This window comes from Bison bison, unplaced genomic scaffold (assembly GCF_000754665.1).
Source record: "Bison bison bison isolate TAMUID 2011002044 unplaced genomic scaffold, Bison_UMD1.0 scf7180017864185, whole genome shotgun sequence".
Taxonomy (NCBI): Eukaryota; Metazoa; Chordata; class Mammalia; order Artiodactyla; family Bovidae; genus Bison; species Bison bison.
The window spans coordinates 555,633-573,546 of record NW_011494757.1 but is presented as its reverse complement, the minus strand read 5'-3'; the positions used below and the strand labels follow the sequence as shown (position 1 = coordinate 573,546).

The 17,914-nt window shown below is 45.3% G+C and overlaps 1 protein-coding gene and 1 long non-coding RNA gene across 2 annotated transcripts in view; one reads left to right on the top strand and one right to left on the bottom strand.

Moving 5' to 3' along the window:
- Nucleotides 1-1,416: 1,416 nt before the first annotated feature.
- On the top strand, nucleotides 1,417-16,258 carry TCN1 (transcobalamin I (vitamin B12 binding protein, R binder family)). The gene is made up of 9 exons (XM_010843713.1): nucleotides 1,417-1,587; nucleotides 4,031-4,210; nucleotides 5,188-5,328; nucleotides 7,231-7,386; nucleotides 8,600-8,778; nucleotides 11,757-11,940; nucleotides 13,831-14,014; nucleotides 15,616-15,734; nucleotides 16,040-16,258. The coding sequence occupies exons 1-9, from the start codon at nucleotides 1,509-1,511 to the stop codon at nucleotides 16,099-16,101; spliced, it is 1,284 nt and encodes a 427-aa protein (XP_010842015.1). The 5' UTR covers nucleotides 1,417-1,508; the 3' UTR covers nucleotides 16,102-16,258.
- Nucleotides 4,283-17,914, bottom strand: part of LOC104991295 — a 24,073-nt gene continuing 10,441 nt past the window's right edge. The window contains exons 2-3 of the long non-coding RNA XR_825595.1: nucleotides 16,357-16,419; nucleotides 4,283-4,335 (exon numbers count right to left, since the gene is read on the bottom strand). This is a non-coding gene — a long non-coding RNA (uncharacterized LOC104991295). The remainder of the gene's footprint in view (nucleotides 4,336-16,356; nucleotides 16,420-17,914) is intronic.

The window sequence follows — 17,914 nt, the reverse complement described above, 5'->3', positions numbered from 1 at the left end:
CTAATGCTTTCGAACTGTGGTGTTGGAGAAGACTCTTGAGAGTCCCTTGGACTGCAAAGGAGCTCCAACTAGTCAATCCTAAAGGAAATCAACACTGAATATTCATTGAAAGGACTATTGCTGAAGTTGAAGCTATAATACTTTGGCCACCTGATGCAAAGAGCTGACTTATTGGAAAAGGCTGATGCTGAGAAAGATTGAAGGCAAAAGGAGAAGGTGGCAGCAGAGGATGAGATGATTAGATAGCATCACTGACTCAGTGGACATGAATTTGAGCAAACTCCTGGAGATTGTGGAGGACAGAGGAGCCTGGCACGCTATACTCCATGGGGTCGCAAAGAGTCCGACACAGCATAGCGACTGAAGGGCAGCAACAACCTTATCAGATAGAAAGTATCTAATGAATATTTTTCTCCCATTCTCTAGGCTGCCTCCTTATTTTGCTGATGATTTCCTCTGCTATGCAGAAGCTTTTCAGTTTGATATAGTCCTGCTTGTTTATTTTTCTTTTTACTATTTATGCTCTTGGTGTCATATCCAAAAAGGTCATTGCCAAGACAAATGTCAAGGAGCTTCTTCCTCCCTGTGTTTCATGTGCATCGTGTGCCTGTTTACTGGTTTCATTTGGTGCTGTCATGTTCGCCGGCTTCTTTGGAAACTCAAGTCCGTTTCCTTTGGTTTGCTTTCTCAACACAGCCCTCCTCAGGGACTCCACCGGGGTTTTACAACATCCTACCTGAAAGGGAACTTTTGTCCATGAATGACTGCTAAGATCACTATTTCTGTGGGCGGATATATCAGAGACCTTGTATTCCAGCACCTTGCTGACCCTGAGCAAACGTTTTAAAGCCAGAGTGTTCGTTAATAGTTTTGGACGTTTCCTGCACGTAGCATGTAGCGCCCTTCCTGGCACACTCAAATTCCACATCTGATGTGTGTCTCAGTGTTTCCTCCTGGGCCAGAAAACTCTCAGGGAAAACTCTTGGGAAAAAAAGAAACCTTAGGTCAAAAACCACTATGCCTACAATTAAAAAAAAAAACTATGCCAAAGACCTTCCCATGTGCCAAGCTCCCCCATCCTGCCTGCTCCAACTTCAGAATTACAACTTCTGCTTCCATTTGTATATGTTGTAAGTCCTGCCCCCATCACATTTAATCTCTTAGGAAACATAATTTGCTTATACATCTAGAGTGAAATGGGAAAGAGGGAACATTAAGAGTCATTCACATAATTTATTCTCATTGGACTGAAGGGAATTTGAACCCTAATGGTTTAAGATGGGAACAAAGAAATATTATTTCCTCATTCTCCCTAGCCATATCTTTCAAGTCTTCCTTGTTTATTACTTTATTTGGGCAAATACACCTGACCACACCTCCTGACATTACTCAATATTTGCTTGAGTAAAAGAGACTGAGGCAAACGGAAGGAGGAGCTCCCAGTACCCTCTGTCCATCACCCATAAAGAGCCAGCCCAACCTCACCATTCCTGAGCACGGCTGAAGAGATGAGACCATCAGGCCAGCTCCCCCTAACGGGGCTGCTATTCTTTTCTCTTATTCCAAGTCAACTATGCCAGATCTGTGGTGAGTATGCTTTGAGCTAAAATTGCTCTAAACTTTGAGCATTTTGAGCTATGAGCTAAACACAGCATGGCAGTCTCCCGGAGGCTACCGTGTAGTTACCTGAGAAAAAGGCCCGGTTCCAATGCTGGATGTCGTTGGACTCTGTGAGTAACCTACAGGGTGGCGGGAGATGCGGAGGACAGTTCTACGATGCATGTTGTTCTAAGAGGGCTCAGAGATTCAGTATTAACTTGTTTACTCTTCTTCCTAGGCTGAGATCCTTTCTACCACAACAGCCCTGTCAAGGAACTGTCTTTTCTCGTTCATTTTTAAGAACAAAAAATTCATGATCTCAGAAAAGTTTTCAGGTCATGGAAAGATACCTTGTGACTTTGAGATACAATCTATTTTTAGGAACTTCAACCCCGAGGTTTTGGGTTAACTCCTTGTAACTACACAGAAAAAAGTAATGTTAATAACGCCTTTCACATAATGAAGATTGCTCTCTTGTCCTTACTGAGTTTAGATATTCTATGCTGTACATCTTCCTCTTTTCAACTCTTCCCCATGGGACATGGGTAAAAACCCATCATCTCTCCTTTGGGTAGAGGCTCCAGAGAGTGTGCGATTCTATTAAAAAATGCTAAGTGAGAAAAGGAAAAGCTGGTCTCAGGTCCAGTGTGACCCCTTAGTAACTGAATGAACCAGTGCTTTTTTAAAGTTTATTTATTTGTTTATTTGGCTGTGCTGGGTCTTAGCTGTGGCATGTGGGATCTAGTTCCCTGGCCAGGAATCGAACCTGGACCCCCGGCTTTGGAAGCACAGAACTTTAACCACTGGACCAACAGGGAAGTCCCATGAATCATTTTAGCTTCATCCATAAATGAAGAATAACCAGAGAAGGTTGTTGAAACGGGTGATTTCTTAAAGTATTATATGGCTCACAGGTTCATGATTTTTCTCTTGGAATTCTTTACCATGGAACTGAGCTTCGAGCCAGGCCTAAGGTGATGCTACCGTGTGGTACCAGCTGCGGCTACGTCTCCCTGGTCTCTCTAGCCTACAAGAAGAAGTCCATCCCACAGCGGAAAGATGAAAGCTTAGAACCTGCCAACTCTTAATTCTTTCTCCTGGCCTGTCATTTCCTCGGTTGTGGCATAAGAACAGGGGTTCTCCATCAAGCTTTTGAGGTTTCATTCCCAGTGCAAAATAAGTAACTTTGCTTTTAGTAGTTAAGGAAGTTGACCTCAGTTGTTCCTTTACCAGGAACTAAAGAAGTCTATTTCAGTGCCAAAAAATCTGCTGAGCCGAATCTCAGAGGTGACTCACGATTGTCCAATTATGCCCGTCACAAACCTTGACCTTTCTCAATCATGCCGTTCAGATCTTCCTGACTCTATTAAAGGCAGGTGGGCAAGAAAAACAACATTTCCTGGACTCGCTAAGGATAGTGACAGAAATTCGAGTTGAGCTAGAAGTAATAATACAAACAGTATCTTAGAGCTTATTTGGTGGTTTCTTGTCCATTATCTTTGGCTATTTCTTGACTTCTTGAAGTCAGGAAAGTTACATAACTTACCCCCAGTTGCAAGTTAAGGAATGAAGACCCCAGGAAAGATCTTCCTGAGCCCAAGGTTCACATTCTTTCCACTATTCCCCAAGCCCATGAGACAATTTGGAGATGGGAAGGATTTTCTTAGGTGATGGTCAAAGTATGCTGAGAAATATTTTCAGTGATGGTTAACTCTTCTTCTCCTCCAGGTTTCTTGGGAGCTCTGGATTCTCTTTTTAATTCCATAGTATAGAAGGACCCCTCCATCCTTGCCCCTGGGACTTGGACACACTGTAGGCTAAAACTGGAAGGTTTTTCAAAGGATCCTCCCTGCTGAATAATGCCTTGATCTTGATGCCCGGCCAGTTGGGCAATCAGGCAATGCAGCTCTGGGTCAATCACTAATGACACGTAGAACTTTTGCCTTCTTCCTCTTCTCTCTCCTTCTTGTCAGGATTAACCCAGCTGAATAAGAAGAAGATGGAGGAGAAAATGACTGAATCCAGAAAGCAGACTAGGTTACAGGTGGAGACTTGGAAGATGTGCATTGCAGTCTCAGTTAAAGCTCCAATTACCAAGGCCCCTTAAGGACACCCTCTGGGCCTTAGTGGCTAACACACATGCACACACGCACACACGCACTCGCACACACACACTACAGCTACCAGGCAGGACGCAATGGTAAGGCTGATCCAGTTGTTTAAATATTTAACACTTCCATGCTGGCTGGCAAAAGAATAATACATGGCAGAGTGGGGCTCCAGACCTCCCTTGTATCATTCCAGCAACATTGCCAGTGGCTACCAAGTGGGCCTGTGTCTGTGCCATATCTGTTACTAAATATTTTAACATCATTCCTGTTCTTAGCCCTAATATTCTATGCGCTTCTTATGTCCTCTCTCCCTTCCACAGTGGTAAATGAAACGAACTTCTGGCGTCTAGAACCTCTGATAAACACGATGCTAAATGCAAACTACACCAAAGGGACCCTAGGTCTCAATGTCCTGTTGACCTTGAGACTTGTTGGGATTAAGAATCAAAGCCTAGAACAACAGCTGAGTCAACAAATCAAAGAAGACATAAACAGCAGAGGTGAGTGCCTGTGTTCCCCGGAATATTTAGGGAAAGACTTACCCATCTATAAAGATGATCTCCAGTGAGTCCTAGAAATTCTGTGTCCAAGTCATCCCTGGTACATCCATCTCAGCTGTAGAAAACTTGAGATGAACAGAAGTAGAAATAAAATATTGTACACATGAAACTTACATAATGTTATAAACCAATGTTACCTAAATTTTTTTTTTTAAATCTAGTTCAAGTATGTAGTGGTGTTTTTTTAAAAATAAAGTTCACATAAAATTTTTTTTAATAGAGGTGACAAAAAGGTATCTCAAATCCTCAACCCCCTGCCGCTTACTGTAGAGTGAAGCTTTCCTTCTTTGGGCCCTGAAAACAGGAAGAGCAAAAGGAATCATACACTCTCATCCTTTAAGATTTACATCATTGAGTTGAGTTCATGACCAGACAAGAGCGTGGGCCACAACCAAGAAAGCTGACGGCAGAGAGGTGACCATAGAGTTGTGGAGATGTGGACTGGAATCGAGACCAGAGTCCACATTGAAACTTTCATTTCAACACTGAGCTTTCTAATGAGCATAAGCGGAAAATACAGCCACCCCTACCTACCCAACAATATTATTGTGAGGATAGGAGGAGCCTGAGAATTTGGATATTTTAAATACAGGTCGATTATTCCTATCCTGGTGAGATGGCGCCCTCAAGGAGGAAGATCCCAGGGATTTATTATTTACCTATCTCTATTCTTTGTTTAAGGATTTCTTGATTCCAGAAAGAGCCTGCAGCTTCATGGGAAAGACCAAGGTCTAGGTTGCACTTATACAGCACTGCTGGAAAAGGCTCTGTTTCCAGGGATGGAGAAGAGGACAATAAAACATTAATAAAGAGTGGAACAGGACAACAAAGTGACAGCAATATAAATCGCAAGGGAGACAGGAGGCAAAAAAATCCTACGCATGTACCTTGTTTAACTTGAATACTTTTCTTTTCAGAGATGGAGTTAACCTCGGGAGAGCTTGCCTTGAGTATTCTGGGTTTGGGAGCATGTGAAAATCAGGATGAAGAGTTTATACGTGATGCTCGTCTGGTTAGCAAACTTGAAGCCAAATTCCAAGCAGAAATTCAGAACATGGGTGAGAATCACGTGCTCAGAGGCCCCGGATGTCTTTGTCTCTCCTCCGCTGATTCAGAACCGTATCGAGTTTCTACCTACTCGTTCCTTCTCTTTTTCACTCCACTCATCTCACTGTACCTTTGAAGACCACTTTCCCTTCTTCTTTCTTTCAGATGTGTCTAGAGTTTTCTTTTCCAATATGTTCAATTAAGCATTGACCCTGCGTCCAGCTTGCCTTGCACTGGGTGGTAAATACACACGCCCACACGCAAACACACAGGCCACAGGTCTCTAGTCCTTCAGAAGCTTGGCTTTTGGACAAATCACACCAGAAACAGCTGATCAAGATGAGACACTGTGTCATAAGCACCAAAGTGTACACCTAATGATTGTAGCACAAGAGCGAAGAGGGCAAAAGCACTGAAACCTAGGTTGATCGTCATGGCTCCTAGTGAGATACATTTCTGGGTTCTAGTTCTAGCTCTGTAGCCATCTGAACATCAGGATAGTATTTGTTTCATTTTTACTGGAGTGTGGTTGACTTATAATATTGTATTAGTTCTGGTGCACAGCAAAGTGGATCGATTATACATTAGGAGCCATCTGCCACTCTTTTTTTAGATTCTTTTCCTCTAGAGGCCATTACCGAGTGTTGAGTAGGCTTTCCCGTGCTCTACAGCAGGTCCTCATTAGTTATCTATTTTATATACAGGAGTGTGTATATGGGCTGCCCTGGTAGCTCATATGGCAAAGAATCTGCCTGCAATGCAGGAGACCCAGCTTAATCTTGGAGAAGGAAATGGCAACCCACTCCAGTATTCTTGCCTAGAAAATCCGAAGGACAGAGGAGCCTGGAGGGCTACAGTCCAGGGGGTCAGGAAGAGTCAGACACGACTGAGCGACTGGGCACACACCACGTGCCAGGCCCGGGTGCAGCCTTGCGCGGCTGCTCCAGTGCGCTTGCCTGGAGAATGCCACGGACAGAGGCTACAGTCCACGGGGCTGCAAGGAGTCGGACGTGACTGTCCGTATGTCAATCCCAGTCTCCAACTTATCCCTCCCCACGCACTTATCCCTTGGTATAGCCATAAGTTTGTTTTCTACACCTATGACTCTACTTCTGCTCTGTAAATAGGCTCATTTGTACCTTTCCTCAGATTCCACACACAAGTGATATGATATGCTGTTTGTCTCTCTGTGTCTGACTTAACTCAGTATGAGAATCTCTGGGCCCATCCATGTTGTTGCAAATGGCATTATCTGCTCTTTCTGATGGCTTAGTAATATTCTATCGTATATATGTGCCACATCTTCATTATACACTCCTCTGTCAGCTTGCTTCTATGTCCTGGCTGTTGTAAATCATGCTGCAACGAACACTGGGGTGCACAGATCTTTTTGAATCAGCGTTTTCTCAGGATACATGCCCAGGAGTGGGATTGCTGGGAGAACAGGATTTTTATCTCTTTAATGCTGAATTGCCTCAGGCATAAAATAAAAGGAGTTGAGTTGAATTTGGTGGCCCTTGAAAGTGAAAGTGTTAGCTGTTCAGTCATGTCTGACACTGCGACCCCGTGGACTGTAGCCTGCCAGGCTCCTCTGTCCATGGGATTCTCCAGGCCAGAATACTTGAGTGGGTAGCTGTTCCCTTCTCCAGGGGATCTTCCTGACCCAGGGATCGAACTCGGGTCTCTTGCATTGCAGGCAGATTTGTACTGTCTGAGCCACCAGGGAAGCCCTTGGTGGACCTTAAAAGCCTTTAAGTGCCTCAAGTTTGCGGTTTCTCTGAGCAATCTCTCCCCTCTCTTACTCACCTCTCTTTAAATGTAAAGAAATGGAGATAGAGTAAGTAGAAATAAGCTTAAAATGTACTGTTCCAGGACCACGTGCGTCAGTAAGATGTTGCTTCTCTCCCTGACAGAGGCACACGATGGCAACCCACTGACCAACTACTACCAGCTCAGCCTGGCCCTACTGGCCTTGTGTCTGTTCAACGGCAGCTATTCAGTCACCAGTGTTACCTGTTACTTCACTCCTGAAAATAAGAACTATTATTTTGAGGACCAGTTCTCAGTAGGTAAGTCATTAAACCCAATTCCCTTGGTTTCAAGGACATGGGCACCAGGAGGCCTTGTCTTTTATATTTTTCTACCAATAAGTACGTGAGTTTTTCTTTCCTCATTACCCTAGTCTTCTCAGAAGAGGATTTTTTAGAAGAATGGATATGGGATGGTTTCTAAGCATCTTTGTAGATGTGCAGTACAGTAAAAGGGCCCAGTTCCTCCTCCCCCTTTTCTCTGAGTAGCCAATGGATGTTAGCTCTCAAGTTTAATTTTCCCACTTGTAAAATGAGGATAGATCATGAGGATTATCAGATAAGACATCTTAGGAAGCATAAATGTTACAGAAAAGGAATGCGGTGGAATTCACCTATCTCAACCCTGCATCTTTCTCTAACCCATTGGGATCATTTGGATGTGTGGGCTTACATGTGGTAAGATGCAATATTTTGATCAATAAAGTGTGTATCCATCATGGAAAAGGACCAGAAATTTCTCACTGGATTAGCTTACACATCCAAAAAGAAGGCCCTTTTAGACAGATCCACAAACTCATTTTTCTCCAAGAAGCTCTAAGAAAGTCACCAACCAGTGTCTCAGAGTAAAAAGGAGAATGTGAATTTCTTGTATTTCTCTTCCTATGAGAGGGAAGGCACCAGACCTAAAGAAAACAGAAGGAACCAAGAAATGAGCCAGAAAAACAGGTCTTATCCTCATTCTTCTAATCTCTCACCATATCCGCCCCCCCATTAAGGGTGTTTATTGAATAAACAGTTCTCCTAAGTGCTATTTTCAAATCAGTCTAATGAAAAACTTGGAAATTTAGAGACATTTTTGTTTGGTGTATCATCCTCGGTTTTCTCAATTTCTTTGCCAACGTGGCTGAAAGACAAAAAAGATGAGAACACCCACGACGTAAAAGCAGACTGTTTGTGTGTTTGCACCGACAAATCGATATGTGTTTCTATGACTAAGATGTGAGTTCTTGCAAAGCTCATGGTTATCACATAGGAAGGAATCTCAACATACTTGAGAGGTCAGGGCGAGAGGATGGCTACTGTATCTGGAAATTCTTCTCTTGCATCATTAACTAGCATGACCAAGCACCCCGTTCTGCCTGGAGTCCTCCTATTGTTAATTTTGAAAGTCCCACATACCAGGAAACCACTCAGTCCAGGGGGAACCCAGGAGGCTTAGTCACTCGGTCACCAGTGTTTTGCTTCCTGACAGATACTGGAGCGATGGCTGTTCTTGCTTTAACATGTGTGCAGAAGAATACACAAAAGAATATGGACATGAACGCAGAGGGTAAAATCAGTAATTACGTGGCGTCACTGGCAAACAAGATCCAGGCTGAGAGAAAACAGGGTCTCTTTGGAAACATATTTAGCACGGGAGAAGCTATGCAGGTAAGTCAGAAGGCAAACCAGGAGACAGAGAACGGGGTCACGGCAGAAAGCAGCATCTTCCGCCTTCCCTCTTGGTCTCCTGAGGACTTACGATCCACCTGACTTTGTTTTAATCACGTGATTCCCTCCCTGCCTGAAATGTACCCCCCTCTGCTTTACCTCTGCATCCAGTGTTTCTGTGCGGCTTTTCCTGCCTGCATTAAGAAATGCTGCTGCCTACTGCAATCTATTTTGTTGTTCTTCAACATGTCATTTCCCGCTTTACCACATACCACTGTTCAGTGTTTCATCTAACCTCCCAAAGTAGGTCGTTGCTATGGAAATAAGAAGTAGCAGCAGCAGTAAAGCAGCTGATAGTTATTGACATTAAGGCACTAAAGCACAACCACCCAGTGGAGAAAGAATTATTACCTCCATTTCCTGGAATAAGAGCATGAATCACAGAGTTCCAGTCAATCGCCTAATAGAACAAAGCCAAAGAGTGATGGAGAGGCGATGGGACCAGAATAGTTGGTGTCAAAACTCACACTCAGCGCTGGCACTGTCCTGTATATGCTCTTTGAAGACCAAGAATTTATTCCTGAGTTTAGTCACTGTTCAGCTCAACTCTAAGGGGTAGATACAAGAAGAGATGAGGAAAAGCACATGGGGGAAAAAGGGATTTCACCAAGTCTTTGGTATGAATTGGGGTCTGCCAGGCTGACCCGGGATGAGAGGATTTTCATAGGGAGAGAAGAATCAAGGACAAAAGCGCAGAGGTGCATCCCGTAATTCAGGAAGATCAGAGTGTTCAGCCCAGTCGGCATAGGGCTCCTGCGGAAAACAAGATGATGGCGATGTAAATAAGGGTCCAGTCTTAAAGACTGTCCGTACTGTTGTTCCTCTTTACACTTGCTATGCTAGACGTTAATATAAAGCAGTGGTTTCCTGTTCTGGGTGCACATCTGATTTACCTAGAGGGGAGGAGCTTTTAGAAAATGCGAATGTTTACATCCCACACCAACTGGTTAATATACAGTTCAGGTGTGGGGCATGGGCTTAGGCTTGGTCAGCCTACAGGTGGTATTCATTCATGGCAGGATCAAGAGCTGCTTACCCACCACATTGTTTATAAAAAGATATAACGTGATGAGTTTTCTTAGGATGACCTTTTTAATTTTTATTTATTTTTTGGCCATGTCCTAAAGTATGTGGGATCTTAATTCCCAGACCAGGGATCAAACCTGTGCCCCATGCATTGAGAGCATGGAAGTTCAACCACTCCACCCCACGGAGTTTTAACCCCTGGACCACCAGAGAAGTCCCTAGTGAGTTTTCTTTTTGTGTTGTTTTTAATAACTCACCAAAAAAATAAATAAATAAACCTGATTGACCACTTGGTTACCTTTAAGAGTCTTCAAGAAAAGATGGAAAGGGGAACTGTCCTTCCTCGAGAAACTACAGAACAAGATCTTCAAGTTCAGTCCATCTGAGTCCTGGTCTTACTCCTGTTGTTGTTGTCTAGTCATTGAATCCTGTCCAACTGTTTTTCGACCCCATGGACTGTAGCCCCCAGGCTCCTCCGTCCATGGGATTTCCCAGAAAATTAATTAATACCCTCTTAAATGTTCCTGCCCTGTAATGCTGCCCCTTGAGTCCAGTTCACACCTGCTGCCTGGAGCGTTTCTGTTCAAGAACCTCTGAGACTTCCCACTGTCCAGAAACCACCCAGGACCTTCAGGGGCTGCCGACCCGGCTCCAGCCCTCTTCTCCAGGCTGGCTCCCGCCATGCTCTGCATGTCCTCTCTACACCGGTCCTCCAAAGCCAAGAGGCATCCTCTGTGGGTCTTACTGAAACTCAGACACTCTCACCGCAAAGAGGCCTGGCCCTGGCCGTTCCTACGTTGTCCCCTTCAGTCACATGCTCACCTCCGCATGTTCCTGCTGAGACGCCATCGTAGCTCCGAGCCCTGTTTACCTATCGCCTTCTCTGCCGAAGCTTCGTCTGTCTCACTAATGTTTAAGAGCTCTTCCCCTTCAGAAAGACCGTGCTGCTAGATGCTTCTCATAGGCTTGTGCTGTGCTTAGTCGCTCAGTCGTGTCTGACTCTGCAACCCCGTGGACGGTAGCCTGCCAGGCTCCTCTGTCCATGGAATTCTCCAAGCCAGAACACTGGAGTGGGTTGCCATGCCCTCCTCCAGGGGATCTTCCCGACCCAGGGATCAAACCCAGGTCTCCCGCATTGTGGGCAGATTCTTTACCAGCTGAGCCACCAGGGAAGCCCAAGAATACTGGAGTGGGTCGCCTATCCCTTCGCCAGGGGATCTTCCCAACCCAGGAATTGAACCAGGGTCTCCTGCATTGCAGGCAGATTTTTTACCAGCTGAGCTATCAGGGAAGCCCTTCTCTTAGGGCAGAGGTCCCCAACCTTTTTGGCACCAGGAGCCAGTTTCATGAAAGACAATTCCATTTTTCCATGGAAGAGGGTGTGGGGACAGTTCAGACAGTAACCCAAGTGGAGGTTCAGGAGGTAAGGTGGGTGATGGGGAGGGGTAAGGGAAGCTTCCCTGATTTGCCTGCTGCTCACCCCCTGCTGTGCAGTCCTCAGGGTGGAACTGGGGGTTGGAGACACTGGTCTTAGGGCCTTCATCTTAGGGACTCCTTTACAAGAATCTGTTAACACTATTTGGTTAACACTATGTCATAGTTAAGACTATCTCATATGGTTTCAGTGTCAGCAATAAGATAAAGAGTAAATACGGTAGAGAAAGACTGTTCTCATTGGCGCTGTGAAAGCTTGAGTGATTAAACAATCCCCACCTCCCCACCCAAACTAGCTTATAAGCTTCTTAAAAGGTACCTTAGTGGTCTAAGGTGGTTCCCATGTTTACTAAATTAGATTCAAGCTTTCCCATGATGTGAAGTCTCTCCCATTCATTCTCATTTTCTCCCCTTCTCTCTCTCTCTCTCTCTCTCATACACACACACACACACACTAGGCTCTCTTTGTCTCATCGGACTATTACAAAAATGAAGCAAATTGCAGAGAAACTCTACGTGCAGTATTTGACAACATTTCTCGGGGAGCATTTTACTTGCCAATTACTGCAGCCCAGATCTTACCTGCCTTGATGGGAAAGACCTATCTGGATGTCACCAACCCTTCTTGTGGCCTCAATCCAGGTATAGCACTAATGAACAAACTGTTTTGCCTTTCAGCGTAACACTCAAAGTGTGTAAGACTGAGATGGCCTCAGGAACCAGTTAGACCTGTCTGGGAACAGTATAACAGGTCCCAGACAGAACTCAGTCCTCCACGCCATCAGGGACCGTAACTGCCAGAGGATTTGTCCTTATTAGGGTAGCAGACGCTGTTCTTGGTTCAAACACTGACAACAAGGCAGTGTTGATTAACGGATAAGCGTGCTTGCTGAGTCGTGTCCCACTCTTTGGGACCCCCTGGACTGTCCCAGCAGGCTCCTCTGTTCATGTCATTTCCCAGGCAAGAATGCTGGAGTGAGTTGCCATTTCCTGCTCCAGGGGATCTTCCCTGCCCAGGGATTAAACCAGCGTCTCCTGCGTCTCCTGCATTGGCAGGTGGATTCTTTGCCACGAAGCCAGCTGGAAAGTGACTAAAGGGTGTCCGTCTCTCAAGCGGTGCTTTCTAATTGCTGGATGCAGAGAGATTTTCTGAGCATCATTCCCAACCCAAAAAGTATAACGTCTCTGGCTTTTCATTAGGCTCGATGCATGAGCACCCAGAGACATGACGTTAATGGGGAAAGAATGTGGCAGTGTTATAAGAAAATTACAGCTTGAACCATTAATCAAACCACTAATTTTGCAACAGGTATAAAGAGAGGAGACTTTTCCTTCTGTCTTGGTCATTTCTGGTTCAGCCACATATAGGTTTAGGGAACTTGGACAAAACCCTAAGTTTAAAAGTTTTCTACTATAAGAAATGCCAATGATAATAGTATGTAGCAGGCACTAATAAGGACTGAAGAAGATAATTCATGCAAAATAGTTAGCACACAGTGCCTGGCATGTAATGTTCTCTATAAATGTTAATAAATAAAAAGGCAGGGGTTGGGAAAAATAGGGGAAGGATGCTAAGAGAGACAGACTTCCTGTCATAAAATAAATACTTCATGGCAATATAGTGTACAGCATCCAGAACATAGTCAACAATGTTGTCGTAACTTTGTATGGTGACAGATGGTTACTAGAGTCACAGTGCTGATCAATTCCTCATGTAGATAAATGTTGAATCGTGTTTTACATGTGAAACTAACATAAGGTTGTGTGTCAATACTTCAATAAAAAGTTAAAAGGCCCAGGGGCTTCCCTGGTGGCTCAGTCATATGGGATCCACCTGCCAGTGCAGGAGACACGGGTTCAATCCCCGACCCGGGACGACCCCACGTGCTGAGGGGCACCCACGTACCGCAACTCCTGAGCCTGCGCTCTCGAGCCTGGGAGCCGCAACTCCCGGAGCCCGCGCGCCCTGGAGCCTGTGTCCTCAACCAGAGAAGCCACAGCAAGGAGCAGGGAGCGTTCTCACCTGGCGACTAGAGGCAGCCACCCCACTCACCGCATCTAGAGGAAGGCCCGCAGTAGCAAAGACCCAGCACAGCCAAAAACAAACACATTAATAAATGACTTAGTTTTTAAAATCACAAAAAGGAAAAAAATCAAAAAGCACACAAAAAAAAGAAAAGAAAGGGGGGAGCATTATTGTATGCTGCACCAATGCAAAAAAAAAAAAAGAACAATCAGGAGCCTCTGTGAGAAATGGGAAATGGGGCAACTGATTTGCTGCAACAGCTGAAAGTTGAGGCAAACACAAGCCTTCACAAGCCGGTGAGTATCCGGTTTTAATTTGTGCTTTAGTCGTCTGCGAGATACCCACTCACCCCCACGCCCCGATTGCTGATCCGGGCTTCTGGTATAAACCCTCTTCCGCATTGACGGGGAAAGAGTTGTTGCATAGCCTTGGAGAGGTGTGCAGACTCTGACATAGTTTTTATTCTTCTGAATAATATTTCTCCTCTACTTTTCTATCTCTGCCAGTCAAATTCAACACCTCCACTGAAAAGCCTGGTACTGTGACACCTACAACCGCACCCTTGAATATCTTAGTCAAATACTCTGTGCGAATCAACAAGACAAGTCACACTGAAGTCACTGTGAGAAAGGGTTCTGTCTTCCTCGACGTGATGAAGGCTGCTCAGGAGAAAAATGAGACCCTATTTCGGTATGTCTATACAGTCCATGGAATTCTCCAGGCCAGAATACTGGAGTGGGGAGCCTTTCCCTTCTCCAGGGCATCTTCCCAACCCAGGAATCGAACCCAGGTCTCCTGCATTGCAGGCAGGTTCTTTACCACCTGAGCTATGAGGGAAGCCCAGTAGCTAACCTAAGGTTAAGGAATTTAATGTGATTATGACTCAGCAGGAATACATCCGCACCAGAGTGCAATGTACATTTAAAACACTTCTCAGTTAGTAGCTGTGCTGCTCATCCTCATGGCACAGCATGGAGTTTAAAAAGGGAGGTGAAATGCTTCCTCTTCCAGCACATAGCAGGTATTAATAGATAGACAGTAAGTACCAGGGATCTCTCTTCTGTCAGTAGAACTCCTTCAATTAACAGAATCTAAGTCAGACATTTTGTGTCCAGAATAGTGGGTTTTAATTGGTTTTTAATCACTGACCCCTTTGAAAGTCAGATGAGTGGAATTCTCATCCCAGAAAATGAACAAATGCATAAAATGTGTCATTTGTTTTTTTTTTTTATTTTATATTGGCATATAGTTGATTAACAGTGATGTGTTAGTTACAGGAATACAGCAAAGTGATTCAGATACCCATAAAAGTATCTACTTGTTTTCAAATTCTTCTCCCATTTAGGCTCTTACAGACTGTTGAGCAGAGTTCCCTCTGCTGTGCAGCAGGTCCCTGTTGGTTCTCTGTTTTACGTACAGCAGCGTGTACTTGTCGATTGCAAACTCTCAGTCTGTGCCACCCACCCCCACCAGCCCCCATTTCCCCCTGGTAACCATGAGTTCATTCTCTAAATCTGTGAGTGCAAGACTTGTCACTTAAATCTGAGGTTTCACAGAGACTGGGGAGCTTCTCCAGGCCGCTTCCACCTTAGAGGAGATTCAGGGACTCAGTCAAGGCTCCCTGGCCTAGAGAGCTTAAATATTAAAATGAAGATATTGACTTCACCTCTGAAAAATATGGCTTAAATGGATCCTTAAGCCTAACTGGCATTTCTTGTGTCTAATAACATGCTCTAAGATGCAACAGAGAAAATCATATACAAGAAAATATGTATCTGTGTGTATATATCATTATAAAGCCTGTTTTCAAGTGTTTCCAGGAAGGTAGAAAGATCTGACTAATGAATATGAAACAAATATTATGTCACTTCTTAATCAGTAAACATGAACCATTAAATTATCCTTTCCTTTTTTCTGAGAACCTCTAGGACAACCGGTTAACACTTTCTAGTACTGTTAGCATCTTCAAACTGTTACTGTCTTGGGTAGAAGATTGGGAACCGTTGATGGCAAAGTGTCTACTATGGCAGGAGAGAGGGGCAGAAACCACGGGCAGTGTTTCTATAATTTGCATGGATTGTAGACTGCCTGCCTCAGAATGACCTAGAATGCTGATAAAACATGCAGATTCCTGGTTCCGGCCCAGATCTCCAGAATCAAGGAATCTGGGAAGAAGGCCAGGCGGTCTGTGTAATGTCTTCCAGTGATTCTTAGGTGCATAAAAGAAGTGCCCGCGGGAGAGTTGCCTTTGAACATCCTGAATCCATGTACCAACTCGCTGTTCCCCACAGCTTCACAGTGGAGGAGACCTCGTGGGGCCCCTACGTCACCTCTGTTCAGGGCATAAAGGCCAACAATAATGACAGAACCTACTGGAAGCTTCTGAGCAATGGCCAGCCACTGAGCCAAGGTAAGGAGGAGGACGAGAAACTGCCTTGCAGAGTGAGGTGCCCGGAGCGATCACGTGTGAGTGTGCGCTTCGGGGGGGAAGCGCCAAGGGTATGAGAGTATACTCAGTCTCGAAGCCATGTCTGACTCTCTGTGGCCCCATGGACTGCAGTCCGCCAGGCTCCTCTGTCCGTGGGACCTCCCAGGCAAGAACACGTGGTGGAGGGGGTCGCCATTTCCTTCTCCAAGGGTCTGGGAGAGCCAGATCCATTATTTGATGATTTGATGATCAAATCATTGGACCCACATCTCCTTCTTCCTTTTCAGGAGTTGGGAGTCATGTTGTCCAAAATGGAGACAATTTGGAGGTTCGTTGGAGCAAATACTAATAAATTCAAACCTTCCTCAGCTGGGTCTGAGCCTTTTGTGGTACAGTTCTATGTGGAAATTGATCTTACATGTTCCTTTTCATTTATATCTCAATCCTCACAGCACATCAATAACCTCTACTTCTCTCTTTGAGTGTCCAATAAAAGACCAACAGCTATACAAAAAGCATGTTCTAATCATTTAACACCAAAGGGAATTACTGTTAGAGGGAAGACTACCTCAGGAAGAAGCGAAGTGAAAAAGATTAGACCCACCTGTCTGAGAAGTTGAGTTCTGCTCACGGTTCCCCTGCTCGCTCTCTGGGTGACGTTGGGCAACTGGGGGAGATGGAGAGAAGGTTCTAAGTCAAATGCTGCAGCAGCAACCAGTGAGGTCCAGCAGGCGTCTCTGGGGAGACTGAGCTCTCTGAGACCCGGGGGCAAGGGAAGAACTGAGGAGGCACATTGGCCTCATATAGGCAGCGGGTGGGTAGAGAAAAATACTGCCCTAGACGAAGTAAAATGGGAGGCCTATCCATAAAAGTCAGCGCACAAGGTCTGAGGAAGCGTTTCATCCCCATCGCCAGCTGCCTCCCGGAGGTCCCACCTCTCTTATTTCACCATGAAAATCACTCTCATAGGCACATCACCAAATCCACATGCAAAACAGAAATGACTCCAATGTTCAGTTCAGCAGAGCTCACCTAAAAAAAAACAGTTGAATCATGTCTGAGCGTGAACTGGGTTACACCGTATACTGAGTACCTGAGCTATGGGCACATCCGGGCACGAACCAGACGCCTTTGAGATGCCAAAGGTGCTTCAGATGAAGCACAAAGCAACCCACAAAGTCGCCTGCATGGGACGCCCTGGCGGGCCGAGGCTGAGACGCCACCCCCAGCGCCGCGGCGCAGACTCATCTCTGGGTGGGACCTAAGGCCGCCCGCGTCTCACGGCCAGACAGCGAAAACAGAAGCGGCATTATAACAGATTTAATAAAGACCTTACAAATGGCCCACATCAAAACAAAATCTTTAAAAAATTTGATAATAGCCTGCAAAAGGAAGAGGCCTGCAGGTCGAAATGTGAACTCGGTGCGGCAACATCTCCCTCATTTCTCCTTGTGTTTTCAAGATTCTCTTCTTTCCTCCCCTCGACCGGCAACCCTGCTTCACGGTCAGGGGCTGAACGCTCCTCCTGCTCACTGCTTATGGGCACTGATCGTCTACTCTCAGGTCCAACCCTGCCCTGGTCTTCACGAACCAGATGTGAAAGAGTTCTTCTCAGCTGGACAGCAATGGATTCCATCCTCTGGGGTCTGCGTGACATCCTGAAAACTCAGTTAGACGCAGGGGGACTTCCACGGTTCTGTGAGCACGGGGTGCCCACTGTCAGATATCTTTATAGACTACACAGTCTACGTGAAATTGGAGAATAATGGCTTAAGATTGTTGTTGTTCGGTGGCTCAGTCGTGTCTGACTCTTTGCAACCCCACAGGCTGCAGCACACCAGGCTTCCCTGTCCTTCACTCCCTCCCTGAGCTTGCTCAAACTCATCTCTATTGAACCATCTCATCCTCTGTCGTCCCCTTATCCTCCTGCCTTCAAACTTTCCCCAGGATCAGGGTCTTTTCTGATGAGTCAGTTCTTCGAATCAGGTGGCCAAAGTACTGGAGCTTTAGCTTCAGCATCAGTCCTTCCAATGAATATTCAGGACTGATCTCCCAGAACTGATTGGTTTGATCTCCTTGCAGTTCAAGGGACTCTCAAGAGTCTTCTCCAACACCACAGTTCAAAAGCATCAATTCTTTGGCGCTCAGCTTTCTTTATAGTC